The 20,929-nt window shown below is 60.5% G+C and overlaps 2 protein-coding genes across 15 annotated transcripts in view; both read right to left on the bottom strand.

Annotated features, from left to right (window-relative positions):
* COL16A1 (collagen type XVI alpha 1 chain) overlaps positions 1 to 1,222 on the bottom strand; it is a 55,205-nt gene extending 53,983 nt beyond the window's left edge. Inside the window, exon 1 of the mRNA XM_089299138.1 lies at positions 946 to 1,222. Within this exon, the coding sequence (XP_089155264.1) occupies positions 946 to 1,082 (137 nt within the window). The 5' untranslated portion in view covers positions 1,083 to 1,222. The remainder of the gene's footprint in view (positions 1 to 945) is intronic.
* Positions 1,223 to 9,689: 8,467 nt separating this feature from the next.
* ADGRB2 (adhesion G protein-coupled receptor B2) overlaps positions 9,690 to 20,929 on the bottom strand; it is a 36,181-nt gene continuing 24,941 nt past the window's right edge. For 8 of the 14 annotated variants that reach the window (XM_070078850.2, XM_070078855.2, XM_070078854.2 and 5 more), the window contains 10 exons: positions 20,606 to 20,672; positions 20,398 to 20,483; positions 20,004 to 20,102; positions 17,846 to 18,017; positions 17,475 to 17,570; positions 17,089 to 17,128; positions 16,093 to 16,712; positions 13,986 to 14,021; positions 13,635 to 13,733; positions 9,690 to 13,165 (listed from right to left, as the gene is read on the bottom strand). In XM_070078850.2, coding sequence (XP_069934951.1) covers positions 12,980 to 13,165; positions 13,635 to 13,733; positions 13,986 to 14,021; positions 16,093 to 16,712; positions 17,089 to 17,128; positions 17,475 to 17,570; positions 17,846 to 18,017; positions 20,004 to 20,102; positions 20,398 to 20,483; positions 20,606 to 20,672 — 1,501 coding nt within the window. In that variant the 3' untranslated portion in view covers positions 9,690 to 12,979. The remainder of the gene's footprint in view (positions 13,166 to 13,634; positions 13,734 to 13,985; positions 14,022 to 16,092; positions 16,713 to 17,088; positions 17,129 to 17,474; positions 17,571 to 17,845; positions 18,018 to 20,003; positions 20,103 to 20,397; positions 20,484 to 20,605; positions 20,673 to 20,929) is intronic. The other 6 variants (XM_070078853.2, XM_070078857.2, XM_070078856.2 and 3 more) reach the window with 3 other exon arrangements.

The following is a 20,929-nucleotide window of genomic DNA, read 5'->3' as shown; positions in this document are numbered from 1 at the left end:
TGACACTGGCGCTGCTGCTTCCTGGCCTTGTCTTCTTACACAGTTCCTGCCCCTATCTGAGTCACAGCCTCCAGAGCTGCAGAATGGGGTGAGAATAGTAATACCTAATTGCAGGGAACTGGTGGGAGGCTTAGGTGAGATAATGCAGGAGACTAAGCCAAGCCCCCAGGAATCACCCCAAAATGCTACTCACTATCCCTACCAGGATGTGAGAGGGCCGGCGAAGGAGCAGGGGCAACATGTTCACCCCTAACACTTCCCCTGCCCTACCCCCCATCCCACTCCTTACATAGCTGACTTCACATAGCTTTAAGAGGTCAATGACATTTCTGACAGTATTAGCCCCCACCAAGCGGCCTAAATAACAGTATGTAGTGAAATGTAGCCAATGGGAGAATTTGTCAGCCTTGATCATTCAAAGACGCCTCACACTGGCAAGTGTGTATGAAAGAAAACGGGTGGCCGGGAGGTGTGGGAAAGAACCCAGGACCAGGGACCCGGCTTCAAGGCCAGGGCCTGCCTTGATGCAGTGTTTGGGCTTTGGAGGCTCCTGACTTTTGGAAACAAGGGGAGGCTGAACTTAGGGACTCAAGAGAGCTGTCTCCCCGGGTCTGAGTCAAACATGCCTGCCCGGCTCCGTGGGATGGAGAATGGGGTGAGGCAAACCACATCTGCGTGAGGCTCAGGCTGCCTCGTCCTACACCCAGTACCTCCCTGGCAGTTTCCTCGGCGTTCCACAGCCATCCAAATGCCGAGCCTGTCCCTGGAGGGCACTCACCACACCTTTTCCACTAATCCTGCCCTGTGCAACCCACACCGCAGGCCTAGAGTGCCAGAGGCGGCCACTCGTCCTCTGAGCTGTGTGACTTCATCCCTGCACCAATCACCAGGACAGTCCTACTTAGGTACCGTTACTCCCACTTGACAGGTGAATGAACCATGCACCTGGGTGTCATCCTCAACTTCGGCACTTCGCAGTAGAAAACAGGTCCTGAGAAGTTAGGCAAGTGGCCTGCTGAGATTCGAATCCGCTTTGCTGTGTGATGGACTCCCGTCCTCTCGTTGGGCCTCAGTTTTCTCATCTGTGGAATGGGGGTATTTGCTCCCGCACTTCTAAGATCCACGTCGGGACTTTTTTGCTGCTCTGAGCGAGAACAGCCTGGTGAGACGGTGAGACGGGCGGGCTGGCTAGGGGCAGGTGCAGACGTGACTGTTCCGCCAGGCGGGGGCGCCGCCGCCAGACACAAAAACAACCGAATAAATCAGGCCAAGGAACTCCTAATCCGTCCCGGCTGTGACTGCTACCGCTTGCCCGGCCTGGGAGGGGGCACGGCCGGCCCAGAGCGCGGAGCTGGGCCAGCAGACTCGGAGTGCTGCCTGGCCATCAGGCCCAAGGGGAAGGCTCTTCCGAAGGGGTGACTCAGGCCTCCCTGACCCTCTCCTGGGTGGGCACGTTCCGGCGCCTTGGTCTATTTTTAGACCGGCTCCAGGCCTGAGCGCCGAGCTGCGGGCAGGCCAGCGGGGCTCCGTCCGGGCGCCAGTGCCGGATCAGCTCCCCGTCTCGGAGCTCAAGCCCCAGGCCCTCCAGCTGTGCACCCAGAGAAGGATGCGGGCGCCCGGGGGTGCAGGGGTGCGGCGCAGGCCCCGAGGACGCGTCTCCTCCCCCGCTCCCCGCAAGGCCTGGCAGTTCCAGGGAGCTGGGCGAGGCCTCCCGAAAAACCACCGCTGTTAAGCGCGGCCAAGAGCCGTCCGCAGCTTCGTCTGCCTATTGGCCCAGAGGCCAGGGCGGCCGGCCCGGGCTCCCGCGGCAGGACTGGGTAGGGTGGGAGACCGGAGGGAGCTGCCAGGTTCGTGGGAACCCGCCCCCACCCCGCCCTAGGGCCCTCCTCCAGCCCCACTCTGGCCCCACCTCCTACTGGCCACGCCCCCAGTCCGCCTGGGGCCGCCGCCGTGACAAGGGTGCCCTCCTTGACCCCGCCCCAAGTCCCTCCCCCTAGTTGGCTCCGCCCGTCCTTCTCCAACCTTTGGTCCTGTCCGAGGTCCCTGGATGCGGGGCTGGCACGCAGGTGAGAAGAGCGGCGCCCTCTCCCCCGGCCTGGGGACAAGGAAGAGAGCGTCGTGGGCGGGCGGACGACGATGGCGCCGCTGGCCGGAAGCCGTGCGAGGAGCTGGGCAGTCTTGGAGGCTGGGGCGGCCGAGGCAGCCCCCAGCACTGAAACAACCCTGCGTGTGTGGGCACGGAGAGGCGCACACGGATACCTGGGCAGCGAGTCTAGGCTGGTGCCCCTGCCACTGGGCCTTAGAGGCTGAGGCCACGGCCCTGGGGAGTGGAAAAGCGACTGGTGGCCCAAAGCATAGATGCGGGATTTGGGGAGACCCGAGTCGAGGCCCACGCCTGTAGGGGTGAGGCGGAGCTCGGCCGCCCGGCGCCAGCCCTCCATCTAGTGGGAAGTGTGGGAATGGCGGAACGCAGGGGTGGGGTGAGGGGAGGGGGCCGCGGCCCGCAGATCCGTGGACGTTCCGTGGCGCCTACACAGCACCATCCTGGCCAATCCGCTCCACCTCTGGGATGCGCCCCGATGGGAACCGGAGTCGCTGGACCGTCTGCCCTCCCCGGCTGCCCCGGCTCCAAGTCCTTTCTTCTCATTGATGAGCTCTGGAACCTGGTCCCGGGAGTACCTGCCAACTCCTCCAGTTTTACTCTCTTCTCCGCATCCCTTCTTCCTGGCCAAGTGGTGCTTCTAACACAGAGGTCTGGTTGTGTCACTGATTAAGATGTTTCAGTGGCTTCTCCCGGCCCGGAAAAACTCCAAACGTCGACTTGGTGCTGCCGAGGCTCTGCAGCCACCCAGCTCGCCTCTGTCAGCCCCCGATCCCCTCGCCGGCCTTGGTCCACCCCTGGCAAGGTTCCCTCGGTCCTCTCCCAGGACCTCACTCCCGGCCTCATCCTTGCTGTCTTCAGGGATGGCCGAAACTGCTCTCCTAGGGAGGACTTTGCTGAGCCGCAGGTGTGAGCTGGTGCCCCTCACCTGTGCTCCTCCAGCCCCCGGTGCACACCTGTCCCCCTCAGAGCGCTCACAACGGCTAATTGCCTAATTGCTTGGTCCCCCTAGTGGCAGGACAATGTATTGACATGCTCATTGCTTTGCGCCCCTGTATTTTCCCCTCCCACTTCCAAGCTGGTCGCCAAACACTTTGATTTCCCTAGCCTCAGGGAACTGTGCAGGGCTGCACACAAAAGCTGCTTGAAGTCTGATGGCACATCCCGACTTGTGAAAAAGCTAACCTTCTGGAAGCAACCGTGGGGGGTGCTCCCAAGGGAGAGAGAGCGAGAACGAGGACAGAGAAAGGAGGAGAGACAGCGAATGGCTGCAGGGGGGTGGGGGCCTGTCAGGTGGACCTGCCTGTATAAGTGCCAAGACACCTGGGGAGACAGGAACTCAGGCACTGGGGCACTAACCTCAGGGCCCCTCCTCCACCAAAAAAAAACCTCAAGGGACCATGTGTAGGTGTCTCTATGTGGCCAGTGTGGAGGACAGGAGGCACCTCCTCCGTGCCTAGGAGCGGGTGGGACCAGCAAATCCTTGCACAAGCCTTGAGAGGAGAGGGAACGGCTGAGATCGAAATTTCTGCCAACTTGTAGGAAAGGGCTCGGAGTGAGCCAGATTGGAGATGGTTAAAACAGAATACAGAAACAGGATACTTCTTGTCCCTGTGCCAGGATTCCTACCTGCCACACCTGTCTGTGTGCATCTCCCATACAGAGCTGAGACCACCTCATTCAGAAGTATAAGCTCAGGACCCAGTGTGGTGCCTGGCGCGTGGTTAAGCGTTCAAAACTCACTTGTCATCGGTAGCTACGGGAACCTGTCTACAACCCAAGTCGGTTTCAGCACCACCCCCCAGCCCCAGCTGGCAGAATAAAATCCAAGCCCGCACCTCGGCCCGCCGGGCCCGGTGCGATCTGATCCAGCCTTCCTCCGGCCTCCTCCCTGCAGCCCAGCCCGTCCTCGCTGTCGGAACGCACTACTTGCAATTCCCTGAACCTGCCAGCTTGCTTCACGCCTCGTGCACCCTCGCCCGGCATGGCCTTGCCCCCGTCTCTGCTGCTGAGCCTCCAGTTAGTCCCCAACGCTCAGCGCAGGTGTTCCCCTGAGTCCCCTCTGAGCCCCCTTCCCCAGGCAGGGGCGACGCCCACATTGGTCTCCTCCTCCCAGGGCTGCTTCTCTGGACAGTGGCCTTCTCTAGTGTCTGAGTCCCTGTGCCTGGCCCAGGAACCCAGGACACCAAATGCTCACTGTTCACGCAGCTTCAGCCCTGCTCCTCCAGGGGACTCGCAGGGGGAGCTCAAGCGACTTCTGCCCTCTGGGCCTTGGTTCTCCTGGCAGGTCCGTGAGGGAAGGGTCCCTCTCCCCGCTCCGTGGAGCTTGGAAGTGACAGCAGGTAAAACACCATGCACTTGTTTGCCCTGAAGGGCAGCCGAGCACAGAACAGACTCAGTTGCACAGGCCACACCCATGCATGTCCCCACTGGGAGCAAGCCCCTGCCCAAACAGCTGCTGTGACACCCTCCCCTGAAAGCACAGGGAGCTTTCTGGGCATGGAGGCTCTGTCCTCCCGTCCCCACCCCCACGCAACCACTGGCCTTGACAGTGAAAAATTCAGCAGCAGTCAGGGCTGCCAGTCCGGCATCGCATCGGCATCGAGTTAGTATTCAAGGAATGAGCCGTCTGCAATATGCATGCCCCGAGGCTGCTGTCCTCTGGGGCTCTCCCCTTCCCAGGCCTGCCTGCGTGCCCTCCCCCCACCCTCCAACCCCAGGCAGGCACAGACACAGCCTGCCTGGGGTGGAGGACTGAGGGCCAGACCCTCTCTCAACGTCTCCTCATTCATTCATTCGCTCACTCATTCATTCACCAATGTCCATCAAGTTCTGATCATGTGCCAGGTGACAGCACGTATGTTAGTGAAGTTGGCCCTGCTCTGCCCTCAGGGGGCTACCGTCCAGTGGGAGAGCCGGATTATACACAGGGTGATAGGATTTCCAGTCAGGAGAAACACTACTGGGGAAAGAGCGAGGTGATGTGATAAAAATCAGTAAAATGACCAAGGAGGCAAGGGGCCGTGAAGGAAGGCTTCCCCAGGAAGGTAGCGCTGGAGCGTCGATCAAAGCAGAAGTCAACAAACTCATAACCAGGGAAGAGCCTTTCAAGTGGAGGCCACAGCAAGTGCAGAGACCTGGGGAGAAACCATGGGATGTGTCCAAGCGGCAGACAGGAGGCCGTGTGGCTGCAGCTCAGTCAATGAGGGTGGCAGGAGATGTAGCTGGAGCACTGGAAGGGCCAAGGTCACCCCCGGCCCCTTGGGTCATGGTAGGGAGCTTTAAGTTCATTCCAAGAGCAAATGAAAAGAAAGCCCATGCCTCTTCCCAGCCTGGGAGCGAGACCCAGCACGGGGCCTGGATCGGGCAATGTTTACTAAATGAATGAATGACCGAGTCAGTCAGGTTTTCCTGACTCCGGACTTGACTCCCTGGCTCAGAGTGGCTCAGCTGGACTGCCAAGGACTCCTTGAGCAGCTCAGCTCAGGGCTCAGCCGGGCCAGAATCAGACATTCAGGTGCCCCTCCCCCCGCAAAGTGTCTGGTGTACCCACGCAGAGGTTACAATGGAAATAACCCCGATCCATGTAGCTTCATATTTACATGCACGAGAAGAGAAAATGGCCTCTTTTTTAAGGACATTCATCACAGCAGAATCACCCTCTGCCGCTTCGCTGTGTTATTGCTGCTGCTGCCTTGCTGCCGGCCCAAGCTGGACTCAGTCTGCCCGCTGGCTCACTCAGCGCAGGTCGGCAGGATTTGCCCGACCGGCTTTGGGATAATGAGCAGCCAGGCTGTTGGTGAGCAGTCCCACAGGTGCAAGAGGCCAGTAGCCTGGTGGGCAGCTTGCTGAGGCCACACCAGGTTTGGCAGGTGCTCAGGGTGAGGACTCTGGGGAACTTTCCCTGGGGTCCTCAAGGCTTGTCCCTGCCCATCTCTGACCCTCTAAAGACTGTACCAGGTGACCAAGGTGTGCAAGGCTCAGTTACTTGCCCAAGGTCACTGAGCCAGTTGGGGATACAGCTGCAATTCAAACCCAAGCCTGGCCTCCACAGCAGACCCCATTTCCTCACTGAGGGCAAGTGGGCTGGGGTGGGGAAGAATGCCAGGGGCCACAGCCCATCTGCACCTGCCTGGAGCCACAGAGCTAACAGAACAGTGGAGCTGGGCTGGCATTGCGGCTCACTAGGCTAATCCTCCCCCTGCGGTGCCAGCACCCTGGTTCTAGTCCTGGTCGGGGCGCCGGATTCTGTCCCGGTTGCCCCTCTTCCAGTCCAGCTCTCTGCTGTGGCCCAGGAAGGCAGTGGAGGATGGGCCAAGTGCTTGGGCCCTGCACCCGCATGGGAGACCAGGAGAAGCACTTGGCTCCTGGCTTCGGATCAGCACAGCACGCTGGCCATAGCAGCCATTTGGGGGGTAAACCAACGAAAGGAAGACCTTTCTCTCTCTCTCACTGTCGAAATCTACCTGGCCAAAATAAAAGGCTGCCACTGCAGCTCACTAGGCGGCACTCCCAGTTGCTCCTCTTCCTGTCTAGCTCTCTGCTGTGGCCAGGGAGTGCAGTGGAGGATGGCCCAAGTCCTTGGGTCCTGCACCCACATGGGAGACCAGGAGAAGCTCCTGGCTCCTGGCTTCGGATCAGCGCGGTGCGCTGGCCGCAGCGGCCATTGGGGGGTGAACCAATGGTAAAGGAAGACCTTTCTCTCTGTCTCTCTCTGTCCTGTCAAAACAAACAAACAAACAAAAAAAGGAACAGTGGAGCTGGACCCTACCCCCATCCCCCTCTCTCATGGCCTTGCTGGGCTCTGAGTCGTTAAGCTCACCATTCCCATGACCCACTTTCTGGGGCCTAGAGATGGACCCTCATGTCAGGATCCTCAGGGGTTCTGTAGATCATAGCACACCCAGACCCAGCACCCAGGACTCCAGAGCCTGGGCCCGCTCCGCGCTTGGGCTCTGGGGCTCAGGGCCGGGCTCTCCTGTCCCTCTCACAGGGGCGTTTCACAGGCTCCATTCTTCCCTCCCCTACTCAGCACCAAACCACACTGCTCTGGGACGGACCCCAAAAGGAATCAGACTCAGCCCCTACCCGGGAGAGAAGTTGTCCTCTCCTTTCCACCCGAGGAATGGGGCTCAGGAAACTCAGACAAAGCAAGAGTACGGTTCTCGGGGGCTTGGGAAGCTGCGTGGCTGAGAGCAGCACCCCAACATGCAGCCGATCTTCCTGAGCCACTTCCAGGCCGAGCTCTGCCTCCACTGGGTTCCAGCCGCAAACCCCACCCCCGATGAGTAGGAAGTGACAAATGAGCCCGGGGAAGTAGGGGGGAGGGGGCTGGCGATCGATGGCATTAACATGGTGCCCAAATTAAATATTGACTTTCTTGGTTGACGCTAGGGATCCTGGATTGATGGCTGGGGCCGTGCCACCGCAGGGGATGGGAACAAATAAGCCTGGAGTAGCCCCAGTGGGAAGTGGGGGCCTGCAGGGAGGACTTACCCCTGCTCCTGCCTGCTCAGGTGCAACAGGGTGAGCACTGTGGGGGCCCAGAGTGCTGTGCCTGCGTCTCCATCTTGTGTCCAGGGAGCTTCCCCATGGAAGCCAGAGGTCCCTCTTTCCAGGTCTTAGAATCCAGGTATTATTGAGTGGTCCCTGCCACCGCACCCCCCCACCCCCACCCCCCATCCTACCTTCAGGAACTATAGTTGGCCCAGAGCCCAACCAATGAGCAGAATCCATCTCTGTGATATCCATTCCTGCGGCTCAGGACTGCCTCCCAGGGTGGTAAGGTTGGTCTGCCATCACACGGGATCTTGAGGAGATTCTCTCCACCCCTGGAGACCTTCCATCAACCTCTCCAGCTAATTCACTGTCAGCCCCCTCCTGTAGCTCTGAGCTTGCCCCCCTCCCCCTTCAAAGCACTGCTCCAAGAACTGTCTACACTGCCCGCATTTCCTCACCTCCCACTCACTCTATGGCCCATTCCTGTCTGGCTTCCTGCCACATCCATGACCGTAGCCCAGCCCCTCTCCTGAGCTCCAGCGCTGTGTGTCCAACCACCTACCTCTACAGATCTCTCCCTTTGACCATCCCAAAGTTCACACGTCCAAGGCCAAATTCACAACTGTCTCTCCCAAAGCTGGTCTTCTTCCTGTGTTCTTAAGCCAACCTCTGGTCATCCATCCTTGGCTCCTCTCCCAAACCTGCCCCACCAGGGGCTGACAATGCTACCCACCACATACATGCACATTCTTCCTCCTCCACAGCTCCCCTCCGGTTTCCTTTACATGGGTGGGCTCCTTACTGGTCTCTGCATCCACCCCTGCTCCTCCATGCCCTGCTGTCCATTTCCCATCCACCCAGGGAAGTCCTGTGGATATGGGTGTTGGATCACGTTAGTCCTCTGCTCAATACCCTAGGCTTCCAACTAGTCTAAAGGCCAAAGTCCTCAGTGGAGCCTCCTCTGCCCTGGACAGTGTGATTTGAGGGCCTGGGGGAGGGGATCTTCCCGGAGTGGGTGGCCTTGGAGGGAGGAATATGGGGACAGATTGAAGACCATTTTTATAAAACCTCAACCAAAATCCTATGCACTGCCAAGGTGGGCATGAGGAAGCCTGAAAGGGAATGACTGGAGCTGCAGAAGTCAGCAGCACCCCACCCCCAGGTCCTCCCAAAGGCCACCCAGGCCATCGAATTTCCTTTTAATTGGTGTCTAATGGAAGTAAATTAAACCCAATCGAGTTTTAATGAGTTTGTTCAAATGCCAGCCTCACCTGCTGCGTGTCTCCCAGGGTCAGAGGCTGCAAGTGGGCTGGGAGAAGACAGGCTGTGTGGGTGGGGATAGGGATGGGGGCACACCTTCCCTCCAGCCTGCTGAGGTAGGCCTCGTACCTTCTTCTCCTTCCCCACTCTCCTTTCCTCTATCCCAGGAATGCCTCGATTCTAGGAACAGTGCCATAGACCCTTGCAGGGAGTTTCCTCTACCAACCCCTCCACAGCCCACCCACAGCCCTCAACACCACCTCTCCACAACCCAGGAACTAGGCTCCAGTTGGGCACCTCCTGTGCACAGAGGACACTGCATTAACTTGCCCAAGGTAACTGCTTTTCTCTGCCTAGAGCTGTGCTGTCCAGTATGGGAGGCAGTAGCCACACTGTGGGTACTCAGCACACAGAATGTGGCAAGACTGAACTGAGATGCGTGTGAATATAACACACTCTAGGGGCTGGCTCTCTGGTATAGTGGGCTAAGACTCTGCCTGTGGCACTGGCATCCCATATGGGCACTGGTTTGTGTCCCAGCTGCTCCTCTTCCGATCCAGCTCTCTGCTTATGGCCCAGAAAAGCAGTGGAAGGTGGACCAAGTGCTTGGACCCCTGCAGCCATGTGGGAGATCCGGAAGAAGCTCCTGACTCCTGGCTTTGGATTGGCCCAGCTCCAGCTGTTGCAGTCATTTGGGGAGTGAACCAGCAGATGGAAGATTTCTCTCTGTCCTCTCTCTGTAACTCTACCTCTCAAATAAATAAAAATCTTCACACACACACATACACACACATACTAGATTTCAGACAGTATAAAAAACAAATGTAAACCATTTCAGTAACTTTTTATATTCATTGTCCAAATGCTCATTTCTTTATATATTTTGATTAATTATTAATTTTTTAAAACTTATGACTACTAGAAAATTTTAAATTACATATATAGTTTACACTGTATTTTTATTGGCCAGCCTCTGTTCACACATGAACTGCCCCTCCCTAGCCCCTGGGCCTGGTCTGGAAGGCAGGGAGTGACTGCAGGTCAGTGTCAGTGAGCCTCTGTCTTGTCTCCCACGTCTAGGTCCCTTTCAGCACCCTGGACAGCATCCAGGACTGGTTTCCTGCTTCCAGTCCTAGGCTAGCGTGCGGGCCCAGGAAGGAATGGATGGGACAGGCCTAGATGACCCCTAAAAAGTGCTCCCATGACTCCTCTCATGCTCCAGACACTCCGGGAGGAAGCCAGGGGAGAGATTATCATTGTCAACCCACACTGCCAGTGAAGAGACCACGAGACCAATGTGCAGGCCGTCTTCACTCAGCAAAGATCCATGGAGGCATGCTTTGCATGGGCCTTGGCTGAGCACACAAACCCAAACCAAGGGGAAACAGCTGATAGGGAGTCTGTGTGATCAGTGTGACAGGAAGTGACAGGGTGTGCCAAGGGGTGTGGGTGCCCAGCAACTGCTGACTGCTGGGCCAGGAGGGGACCAGGAAGCATGAAGGAGTTTGCCAGTCTGCCTGCGGAGGAGGGAGTTCCAGGCAGGAGGAATGCATGTGCACAGGCACAGAGGTGAGATGGGCAGGAGACACATCCCCAAGGGCCTTGCCTTCTAGGCAAATTCTAGGATCCATGGACGGTGGCTAAACAGAGCAGAGGCCCTGCCAGATCCACATTTTGGAAAGTTCAGACTTGGGCCAAGTGGTCAAAGAATTGGAGACTGGAAGCAGAGAAAATGAGGAGAGCAATGATGTGAGAAGGACAAGTCCAGGAGAGGAGCGGCAGGTGGTTGGAGATGAGCCCAAATGGAAGCGTATCAGGCCAAGTCCTCTCCCAGATCAGGAAACCCATGTCGCATGGCCACTGCCAGGGGAACAGGGACTGCAGGGCAGTGAGGGACAGCACCCCTCTTAGAACAGCCTGGCCTCTGCCCCCAGAAGCAGAGGGTCTCAAAGCCACAGATGCTGATCAAGCAGAGTCAACCAGGGGCAAGGAGGGAAACGCACTCCAGTGCTCAGCACCAAGGAGCCCCAGAGGTGCCGGCAGGTGGAGCCCAGTGCTGGGAGGGGAGCTCCAGGGGCACAGAGAAAGGCACTAAGGCCTTCATGTGGGGGCAGTGCTGGCTCAGAGAACAGTCTGACCCAGAATGTGAGGTAAGGTCTGTTGGCCAAGGTCAGGGACAGAGGCGTTGCTTGGGCAAACCCTGGTCTAAGAATAGGCCTCCTTCCCTTCCTTGGGGGTTTGCTAGTAGAATCTAAGAAAGTGAGTTCCTTCCCCAAAGAGGGGAAGTCTGCCTAAGAGAATGAGACTCCCCCCCAGAGAGAGAAAGGGAGGGGGAGGGGACAGCGGGCGGCTCTGTGCGCCGGGGTCCCCTCACTCAAGACCGGCCCTTTGCCTCGGCTGCCCTCGCTGCAGCCCACTCGCCTCTGAGTGGGCAGGTTCTCCGGGCCTTGGCTGCTGGTGTCAGATTATGCCACTCCTGGCCACAAGTCCCAGTGTGGTCTCTTAGAAGCTAAGGGAGTTTGGGAAAGTCTCATCCCCTCTTGGGGGTCTCCATTTTCTCATCTGTAAATTGGGAGCTTCCCAACACCCGCCCTGAAGGATGAAATGAGCCGGTGCATGAGCCAGCGCTTGGCACACTCTGGTGCCGGGCTGCCAGAGGGGAGCTGCGGGCGCACAGTCATCACGGGCCTCTGCCCACACAGCCCCCTGCCAGGCTCCAGGAGACCAGACTCGGACAGAACAAGGCCTGCCATCCCCCTCCCCAACCCCTCCATCAGCTGCGATTCCTCCTTCCCAGTGGCCGGTACCCTCTTCCTTTCCTCTCAGGCTCCCACGGCACCTCACCCACCCCTAGCTCTCCAAGGGCCTGGGCCTGGGTCTCTGAGCCCATGGAGGGGTCCCCCCAGAGCTGCCCATGTTGCTAAATGAGCCCATGCAGAAGAGCCATACAAGCCCTGCCAGAGGTTTTCACGTGCTGCCCATGCCCTTCCTCCTGGGTGTCCAAGAGCCAAGCAAGGGCCCACTTACTCAGGCCTGTACAGAAAGCAACACAGCAGGGAGTCTCTGACCACTTCCCCATGCCAGCCTGGCTCCTCTGCCACTCCCACCCTGAGCCCTGGCCTGACTCCACCACAACCCAGCTGCCTGCAGCCACAGAGGTCAAGTCCCAACTCTGCCTCTGACTGTGGCCTTGAGCAAGTCACTTCCCATCTCCAGCCTTGTTTTCCTATGCATAAAATGGGCAACTGAAGACCTCCCAGCAAGGCTGCTGGGAGGGACCAGGGGTCTCGTGAGAGAAGCTCCTAGCAGGAAGACAGCAGGAGACCAGCACCAAGGACAACCATAGTTCTGCAGAGCTTATGCGGGGCCAGGTGCTCGCTGCATGCTTGACACAGATGGGTCTTTTCCGTCCTCGTAAGAACCCTATGAGGCAGGCACTATTCCCAGACCCATTTCACAGGTGGAGAACTGAGGTCTCGAAGCTCTGCCCCGGCTCCTGCCCAGGCAGTCTGGCCTCTGAGGCCCAGTGAACCACAGCCGTGACCATACCAGCCACTGGGCAAGGCCAGGCCACCTCACATTTCCAATCTGCTCTTCCCAGCCCAGGCCGGAGAGCCAGCACTCAAAATGAGGTCTGAGCCCAGGCTGCACCTCTCCATCCAGTCGGGGTCGACCTGACACCCCGTCCCCCTTTTCATCCTCCCTGCTCCCCACAACACACAATGTGATGGGACCAAGGGAGGTGAACCAAGTCAGGAATCCAGGACCGGGCTATCACAGTGGAAGCAAACAGCTCAGCGGACAAGTCCACAGAGTGAAGTTTATTCCCCACAAAGTACCCCTCCCCCCTCCCCAGCCCGGGACAGGGACAGACAGGCCAAGGAGAAGACAGGCTCCAGCGGCAGAGGGGGCTTTGAGAAACAAGGAGGGGTCCTGGCCTCCCTCCCCTCTGCCCGGCCCTGCCACATCTGGCCCCTCCAGCCCAGCTGAGTCCTCTGCACCTCCCTGCCCAGCCCCCGGGAGAGGGGAGGGGGTGCTGGCTCCTGGGCAGTTCCAAAGTGGAGTGTGAAAATAGAGAGATATATATATTTATACGCAGTGGGCAGTCCAGCGCGGCACTCACACCTCTGTCTGGAAGTCGCCGTCTGGTGGTTCTGTGGGCTCCCAGGCTGCCGCCCGGTGCAGGCCCAGCCGCTCTCGGGGCTTGGGGGGCAGTGAGCCCAGTGTCATGGATTTGAAAGTGCTCCAGCTCTGATGTCGCCGCTGTTGGGCCAGGCCGGGGCGCTCCCCGGGGCTGGGTTTCTCCTGTGGAGGGAACGGTGTAGGCCATGGAAATGGGCCAGCTCCCTCTACCCACCGCACAGAAGGGCAAACTGAGCCCGAATGCCCCATGCTACACAGCAGCCGAACACAGAGTTCAAGTGCAGGTCTGCAGGGTTCCATAGCTGGAGCTCTGGGCTCTTGCTCGGTGGCCCCTGGTACCGTGTCCCTGTGCCCATCCTCCCTCCTGGCCCATCCGCCACCTGCAGTACCTTCCCCAGCCCCTGTGTAGCCCACAATGGTTGCACAAGCTGTGAGACAGGCCCGTGGTGAATGTGGCTCAGGGTGGCCGGCGGGCAGGGAGGGACTACGGCCCTCAAAGCCCTTCTCCCCGGCCCTAAGAAACAAAGCCGGCATTCTCTGTGCGGCCTGTCTGTCCTGGGGTCCCCAGGGGCTATGGCAGCAGTTTGGACCCTGGGCTCCAGGATAGAGCAGTCCCGGGAAGAGCCCTCACCTTGGCCGCGGACTGGCTGCGGTAGCGATCAAAAGTGTGGAACTTCTGGTTGAGCTCGTGGTAGAGTTCTGAGTGCCGTTTCCGGGTGTGCATCACCTTCTAGGAGCCACAGGTGTCAGAGGGGCGTGCCCCCGGAGCAGCCATCCGCCGTCCGCCCCCCGACCCGGGCACTCAGCAAAGCTGCCTGCTGCCGGGCCTCCTGGGACTATGGGCTTGGGCAGAGGGAACTGCATGGAAGCCACAGGCTCGGGGGCCTGGGGAGAGGCCCGGCAATGGGGCCTGGGCGCCTTCAGGAGAGGACCCTCCAGGGACGGACCTGGCAAGCACACCCCTCGCCCCCCGCACACTCACCTCAAAGTCCAGGTCTGAATACCGTAGCTTCTTTCGCTGGGAAGGAGCACCGAGCAGGCAGCGAAAGAGAACAAAGCTTCTTAACCAAAGGCAGGGGTCTTCCAGACAGGAAACCATTCCCCAGGGTCCTGCCTGATGCACCATCCCCAAACCCAGGCCCAGGACTTGGGAATCCTTAGTGGGCAGCCCTTGGGGTCGTGAGAACAAGGCTGAGGCCCAAAACGCACACACATAGCGGAACCTGCAGGCAGATGCCCAGGGGAGCACACATGCTGACACACGCATGACACAGCTCACACGCAGGATGGACGTCCAGCACGGCTGGGACAGATTCTTGCACAGGCCACAGAATCACTGTCGGGCCCTGCGCCCCTTCCCCCTGTCCCACCTGGCCCCGTTCCCGGTCTCTAGGACCCTCCCCTTGTCCTGCAAGCTCAGGGACTCACACCTGCCGAACCACAGCCCCGCCTCCCGCCCCTCCACGCCTTCAGGGCCTGAGACCACATGTGAGGCCCCACAGCGAGGCCGTGCCCCGTGCCACTCCTCAGGGTTTTAGAATGTTGGCAGCCGGAGGGAGGACTTGTGAGACCAAGGCCAATTCTCCCAAGTCACAGATGAGCAAACCGAGGCCCAGGAAAAGGGGACCTGCCTCAAGGCCCTCGGGGGAGATTCTAGAACCTGGATCTGCAGCTCCCACGCCCCAGGCCTGATGAGCATGCTCACCACCCTAGACCACACCCCCACTGCCCTGGTTCTCCTCCCACCTCTCCCCTACTCTCCATCTACCGCCCGGCCAGTCAGGATTCTCTCCCTGGAGGCTCCCACTGCCCTTCACCTGCATGCGTCCCCTGCATCCCAGGCACTCTCTCCCCCACTGCTCCTGGAGGCCGCAGGAGGCCTTTCTCTGTGCCTGGCATCCCGCGGCCACCGCCCACGCCACCTGTGCCTAACTGCCGGAAACTGCACTTCCGCACCTCGGCCTCCGCTGCCCCACTGCGGCTGCCCACCCGGTTCTGGACGTCATCTCTGACCCCTCAGGACACCACCACATGTATCACCACCTCCCACACGAGGAGCCCACCATCAGCCCCTGCTCGGCGGCCCAGGCACGGGCAGGTGTCCATAGAACAAAACCTGCCATGCCACTGAGCGCACCCCGCTCTGGCGCTAGTGTCGGATTTTCTGTCTTTGTTACGCCTTCCTGTTCCGCCATCTGCGGCAGGAGCAGGCACCAAATGTTCACGAAACATTTTGGGAGAAAAACCTAAACTTGCAAACCCCCTAGCTGCTAACTTAATTTTCTTCGTGCGGAGGAGGGGCAGCAGGTTTCCGAGGCCGACCGTGAGCTGCCAATCACATCCAAGCAGAGACTCTGGCCCCTTTTTCCTTATGCACAGCGCTGCCAGCCCTCCAACTGGAATTCTAGAACATTCTGGGGTCCTATTGTAGGCCACTACCATTGGCTTATCCCCAGTGATCCTCTACAGGAACAGGCCTGGGGGCAGGGGAGGGGAGCTGGGGCACCCACAAAACCCACAGAGGCTGGGATACGAAAGGAGCTTCGAGCCCAGGAAGGGGTGAGGGCGGAGGGGGCAGCTGATTCCAGGGCTGACAACGGCAGCAACTCCTAATTACCCAGCACTTTCCACCCCTCCCACACAGAAATGAATGCTTTCCGTCACTCGGCTAGTCCTTGAGACAACTCCATGAGGACAGTGACACCTGCTTTCCACAGGAGAAACCGAGGCTGAGAGAGAGGGACTCAGGGCCTCAGTGCCAATCAACAGTCCGGACCAGAGCTCAGACCTGCATGACGTGCAGGCCCAGGCTCGGGCCCCATGCTGACAAGACAGCAGCGGAACACCTGCCCCAGCCCGGGCTCCGTGCTGGCCTCACCCTAACTGTCACACCCTGAAGGAGGTGCCAAAGCCAGCGCAAGGGACTTGACTGGCGACGCACCCACTCTGCGCTCAAAGCCCACTGTCAGGGATTCCATGGAGCTGCCTTGAGTGCCCAAGGAGGGGATGCACAGCGTCTACACCTCCAGGGGCCCGGGACAAGGTCGCTGTCCCCAGTGCAGGCTCACAGCGGGGCCCTCCCCCCTCACCTCCAGGGAGCCCAGCTTCATGGTGGAGCCGGGCACGGTGCGGGGCATGGTCCGGCTGCGCTCCCCTGGCTCGGGCACTTGGCGGGCGCTGGGCGTCGGTGGTGGCTGGAAGCTCATCCCATAGGGGTTCTGGAGAGACCCATAGGCAGGGCCCAGCCCCAGGCCTGAGTGGTCCACAGACAGGAAGCTGGGGTAGCCTTCGGTGTGGGCCATCGCCTTGGCAGCCCGCCGGGGGGTCCCCTCAGGCCGGGCTCTGGGGGCTTCCTCGCCGCCTCCGCCGCCGCCGCCCCCCGGCTGCAGGCTGAGAGTCCGCCGCGGCAGCACCATGTAGTCCCCCTCGGCTCCCGGCTCGGTGGGCCGCAGCCATGTAAGGTCCAGCTGCCGCAGGCCACCCTCCCCGCACATGTACACAGGGTTGGTCTCCTGCGGCGGGGGCGGCTCCCCCAGCCCCGGCGAGGCCGCCATGGGCACCAGGATGTTCCCTGGCAGTGGTGAGAAGCTGAGGCCACCCTCGGGCCCCACGAGGCAGGACTTGGGCTCCTCATCTTCGTCCAGGGACAGGCGGGACAGCGTGCCGGTGATGGTGGACGGGTTGCAAGTGTTGACCTCCTTGAACAGAACTGGGTGGGGGTGGAGGAGTGAGGCTTGTGGAGGAGGAGCCCGGACCAAGCCCAGACCAAGCCCGAGTGGGGTCGGGGGAGGGAACTGAGTGTCGGGGGGCTGGCACTTGCTCACACACCAGAAGCATTAAGATGGTAAGTGGCCCCGAAGCCCTCGCTGCCGTGAGAGGGTTACTGAGGCTCAGAGACGGAAGTGGCATCTCCATGTCACACAGCAGGTGGCACTCAGAGCTTTGCCTCTGCTGACCCCACCATCTGACTCCAAAGCTGGGTGCCAGCAGCCAGACCCCAACAGGGCTTCCCAGGACAGCGCTTCCCTCCCCACCCACTGTCCATCCCTGGGGCCGTTTCTCAGCTCTCTGGCCGGCACACTCACCTGTTTGACAAGCCAGATCCACATCCTTTTCAAAGTCTGACTATAGGCAGAGAGAGAGAAAGGGCAGGTGGGCAGAGGAGGGATCCATGTCGGGAGGAGCAGGGGCCGGGACCCTCCCGCCCAGCACTGCTCACAAGTGGTGCTGCCCACGGCATCTGCCTGTCTGAGCCCAGACAAGTCTACCCCCAGCCCCACCTGGCAGAGAGGGGTATTAAATGGGGGAAGACTTGCCCAGGGCCACCCAGAGGTCAGCGGCTGAGCCTGAATCCAGCTGGGTCTCTGTCCCCTCTCCCCGACATGATGGAGAAGGCGAGTGGCCTAGGGCGGGAACACGGCGGTGCGGGGCCCTGAACCCACACAGGCCCTGCCCACGCCTCCACACTCACCAGGATCTGCAGCTGCCCATTCTTACAGGAGTCAGGGGAATCCTCACTCTCGTCGGCCCGGCACACGCCCATCTGGCACTTCACCACATCCTGGACCTGGGGGCAGAGGTCTCTGTGGGCCTGAAGCTGCCACTCACCCACCCCAGACACCCAGGCAAGTGCGCAAGGAAACACACGCAGCCTCGGGGAAGGTGAAGATACGTGGGTTGGAGTAGAGGGGAGAAGGAGCCCCAGAAACCAAGAGGCCGAGGACCAGGCTGGGCTGCAGCTGCCGCTGCTCCAGGCTCGCAGTGTCCCCACCACGGGCCTCAAGCACCCGGGGCAGGGCCTGGATGTCCCCCAGCCCCCATGGTGCGACAGGCCCAGCCCACCTCCCGGCGCAGGAAGCAGTGCACGGCGGTGATGACGAAGCCCTGCGCGGAGTTGAAGACAGCAAAGAGGGCCTGGAAGAGGACGGAGCGGCGGTCTGTCATGGCCAGGACGGCGGACATCCAGGTGAGCGCCAGCAGGGGCAGCACCACGCAGGAGCTCCAGAGTGAGGCCCTGGGGGGACACAGACAGAAGACTCATCAGGGTGATGCTCCAGGGGACAGAGGGGCCTGAGCCTCAGCCTCCACTCAGCTGGGGGCCCTGGAGCTGCCTGACAACACTGCCCATGTCCCCAGGCAGAGAGGGGCCGAGGAGCCGGAGGCGGAGAAACAACACAGACAGAGCAGAGCACTGCCGGGCCGGAGCCGGGCCCAGGGAGGGGGAGGAAGGACGCAGGGGCTGAGCCAGAGCCGGAGGCAACATCAGGGCCAGAGGAGGTGGCAGAGAAGAGGAGGCAGGCACAGGCAGAGGCTGCAGCTTCAGCCCCAGACTCGCACACATTCACCTTGGGGAGCTCTTAAGAAATGCACAGGTCCGGGCCACATCCCCAGAGTCTGATTGGGTAGGCCAAGGGGAAGAGGAACAAAGAGGCAACAGCCATGGAGAGAAAGAGCCTGAGACAGACAGGACAGGAAGATCACACAGGCAGAGCATGCAGGGATGCCACAGGCCCTGGGGGGACAGGGCCAGGGCCCGCGAAGCAGGCGCTTCCCCAAGTCCCTCAGGGAGGCGCCAAGCTCCCAGTGGCTGCTCAGAGCCCTGAGCAGAAAGACCGCAGCTGGGGCTGGGGTAAAAGCTGAGGCCAGGGGCAAACCTTCACACCCCCGGCCCCCTCGCCATGGGAGGGCAGAGGAAAAAGGCAGACAGGGCCCTGGCTCCCAGGCTGGCCTCACCCTGCCCCACCTGTCATAGTCCGGGTGGGACAAGGCCGTCTTGCCCCTACTGGGCCGGATGCCACACCCAGCCCACTGTGCCTCACAAACGGGCCTGGCGGGAGAGCCAGGCAGGGCTCCACAGCACAGAGTAGCAGCATTCTACAGAGACAACAGGGGGAGCTGAGGCAGGGGGCCAAGACCTGTCCTACAAGGGCGGTTCAGGGCCATTCAGCCTGGCAGGGGCTGAGCACCGTGGTCTGTGCAGCCCCCGGAGGTGGAGCTGAAACCAAGAGAGAGGGTCTAATCACAGTAATAAGAGCTGCCATTGATTAACTACCAATTCTCTGCCAAGCCCTCCACTGAACACTCTACATACATTATTTCAGCTTGTGATCAAAACAACTCCAATACACAGGCACAGGGATTATTATCCCAATTTACAGATGAGCAGACTGGAGTGTGCCCAGCTGGGCAGAGAGTGGAGTTGGGACACAGACCCAGGCTGGCTGACCGCGATGCCCGAGCTGTTAACTGCTGGTTCAATAGACAGGATTGGGACAGCCGCAGCCCAGCCTGGAGGGAGCTCACTGCCACATGCAGCTTCATGGCGATGGTGCCAGCCACCTCCAGAGGCAGTGAGCTCCCCGCTGCTCGATGTGTGCAAGATAAGGCTGGGCCTTCGCTGGCCAGGGCATCTCAGTGGCTTTCTGGGCCTCACTGGGAGGCTGGGCCCGAGGCCCAGTGCTGGGGGGTGTGGGGGGTGTCTTGTTCCACTCTCGCACAGCAAGGATTTTCGGGTGCTCAGCTGCTGGGGGAAGGAGTGCTCAGTGAACTAATTCTCTCTGTGATTCTCAGTCCCCCATTAACTACGAGAGTCAACACCCCGGAAATTCCAAGTCTTCGATTCCACAGCGGATGATAAGGCTATGATTCACTCATTCCAACAGCCCGATTGGCTGGCGCTAAGATCCCATCACTCTCTAAGGTTCCAGCTCAGGAATTCTAGGGGCCTAGGAGTGTCTGAGCCTCGGTGCGTCAGGGCGGCTGCGCCTGGACAACATCAGCAGGCAGTGGGGTCGGGGCAGAGGTGGGCGCAGGAACCCAGCACTTTCAGGAGTCACAGACATTCACCCCCCATCACCCTTCGCCACCTCCTCACCGAGCCCTCGGGACCGTGTGGCAGCTGGTGGGGCCACTGGGCTGCTCTCCCTCCCTCCCCAACCATGGACACTGCCTCCCCCTTTACCCCCAGCACCCACCCCGCCCCCCGGGGGGCACGACTAACATGGCGTTCCTGGCCGAGGCTGAGCTGAGCAGGGGGCTGGGGACCGCTCCGCACGCTGAGCAGGGGAGGAGCAGGCTGGCCCAGGGGCACCGCTCCGACCTCGGGGGCGGCACAGACACGGGAGAAGGGGGAAACACATGGGAAGCCAGGGGACAGGGGCCAAACGAGCCCCAAGTGGGGGGAAGGGGGAGGGCAGGTGAGAGAGAGAGAGCTGGGTTAGGGTGGGCGAGGGGCAGCCGCTGCACACTCGGGTGCCCGCCTTGCTGCAGCCTTGAGGCACCAAGGTCGGGAAGCCCCGGGCGGCCTCGTCGAGCCCTGAGCCTCCGAGTGCCCGAGGCCGCCCCTCCCTGCGCCGTCTCCCCGGAAGGCCGCATCACACAGACCCTCCCCTTACCCGGCCCTCTGCTTCTTGGATTTGTCCGAGATGCCGTCACGCGCCATGAGCTTGTTGAAAACGATGATTCCGATGAGCATGTTCACCTGGGGGCCCAGGGGTGGGGGTGGAAGAGAGGATCACCACGTGCCCTCCCAGCAGTGGACACCCCCTGGAGTGCAGGGAGCAGGTAGGGAACAGGACGGCAAGATGCTGAGTGGACACATACCAGGACAATGACGGCCGCAGGGCCCACAAAGGCATAGAGCAGGCCGCCCTCCAGGGAGAGCCAGCAGCTGGGGCAGGGGAGAAGAGGGGCCATCAGACACCCCGACACACACACCCTTAGACACCATCCCTGCATCCTCCCAGGCTGCCACACCCACATACAGGGTGGGGGTGAGCTGCTGGCCCCGCCCAGCCACAGTGTCCCTCCAGCACAGGTCAAGAACATGAGGAGGAGACAAGGCTGACCTCCCAGCCACATGGGTCTTAGAGATTATCCAATCCCGGCACCTCCGTTCACAGGGACACTGAGCCTCACAGGCGAGGA

This window comes from Oryctolagus cuniculus, chromosome 7, assembly GCF_051225735.1.
Source record: "Oryctolagus cuniculus isolate XC-2025 breed Fujian yellow rabbit chromosome 7, ASM5122573v1, whole genome shotgun sequence".
Lineage (NCBI taxonomy): Eukaryota > Metazoa > Chordata > Mammalia > Lagomorpha > Leporidae > Oryctolagus > Oryctolagus cuniculus.
This window is presented reverse-complemented; position numbering and strand designations above follow the sequence as displayed.